At 34.2% G+C, this 1219-nt stretch overlaps 1 protein-coding gene across 1 annotated transcript; it reads left to right on the forward strand.

Annotated features, from left to right (window-relative positions):
• Positions 1-304: 304 nt before the first annotated feature.
• Positions 305-934, forward strand: LOC25488385 (uncharacterized). The gene is made up of 2 exons (XM_013608600.1): positions 305-641; positions 723-934. Exons 1-2 carry the CDS (start codon positions 305-307, stop codon positions 932-934), a joined length of 549 nt encoding a protein of 182 aa, XP_013464054.1.
• Positions 935-1219: the final 285 nt, after the last annotated feature.

Here is a 1219-nt window from a genome sequence, read left to right on the forward strand (position 1 = left end):
TGTGCTGAAACTATTCTTTTCCAAGACTTTAGATGAAACAATAAGGTAAGTATGAGTAATTTGGAGCTCCACACTCTACTGCACATGTGGTCGGACTTTAAAAAAATTCTCTACTATGTACAATATCCATTTATTATATAATGCTTTTGTTTACTTTTTAATCATTTTATATCATATAATGAGTTTTTTTAACACAATTTATTATTTTAAGGCATTGGTTTATACATTTGCTTGGTATTCAAATGTATTTGTTTACACTATAATGAGTTTTTTGTTTACCATTTTTTCTTATGTAGACATAGATATGGTTGATCTTGTTGGGCCGGATCCAGAGGTCTATTCCGTTGATTCTGCTCTTGGCAAAACTCTTGGCAAACGTCCAGTTGCCAAGGCTTTTAGTATTTTGCCAGGGCTTCTACCCCTGGCAAAATGCAACATTTCTTGTAGTGAGAAAAAGAAGTATGAAGATAGAGAGGAGATGATTAAATGGGCTAATTGTCAAGCAATAGAGGCGGGATTTGAGCTTATAATAGATAAATCCTATAGTGATTCCGGACGTAAAAAAAAACTGAAGCTTGTTTTAGCTTGTGAAAGAAGTGGGGAGTACAAAGGAACAAAAAAGTGTAAACGAGAAGGCATAGGTTCAAGGAAATGCAGGTGTCCCTTTAGGTTGCTCGGTTATTTTAGTGTAGCAAAACTCTAGAGTCTGAATATTGTTTCAGGACTGCATAATCATAAGATGGAGCCAAAGTTAGAAGGTCATATGTTGGCTGGTCGTTTAACTGCAAAAGATTCAAAGATTGTTGGTGACATGACAAGAAATTTGATAAAACCAAAAAAGATTATGTTGGATTTGAAAGGTAGACGGAGAGACAATATGACAGTTGCCAAACAAATATACAATGCCTGTCAGAGATACAAACTGAGTATCTGAGGTTCGAGAACAGAGATGTAGGGGTTGTTCCAAAAATTTGAAGAAAACAATTATGTTTTCAATTACAGAACGGTTAATGGGTCACTGTACAAGATATATTTTTTGCACATCTTGAATCTGTGAAATTGTTTAACACATTTTCTATTGTATTGGTGATGGATTCGACTTATAAAACCAATCAATACAAAATGTCGTTGTTTGAGATTGTTGGTTTGACCTCGACTTAGATGACATATAATGTCGGGTTTTCTTTTTTAACTAGTGAGAAAGAGGATAATTTCACTT

This window comes from Medicago truncatula, chromosome 2 (assembly GCF_003473485.1).
Source record: "Medicago truncatula cultivar Jemalong A17 chromosome 2, MtrunA17r5.0-ANR, whole genome shotgun sequence".
Taxonomy (NCBI): Eukaryota; Viridiplantae; Streptophyta; class Magnoliopsida; order Fabales; family Fabaceae; genus Medicago; species Medicago truncatula.

What these genes read in the sequence shown, in the direction of transcription:
- LOC25488385 (XM_013608600.1), top strand. Translation starts at nt 305, where the DNA reads ATGGTTGATCTTGTTGGGCCGGATCCAGAGGTCTATTCCGTTGATTCT. An exon ending in GTGTAAACGAGAAGGCATAG is followed by an intron (nt 642 to 722) that starts GTTCAAGGAAAT and finishes ATATTGTTTCAG; the next exon opens with GACTGCATAATCATAAGATG.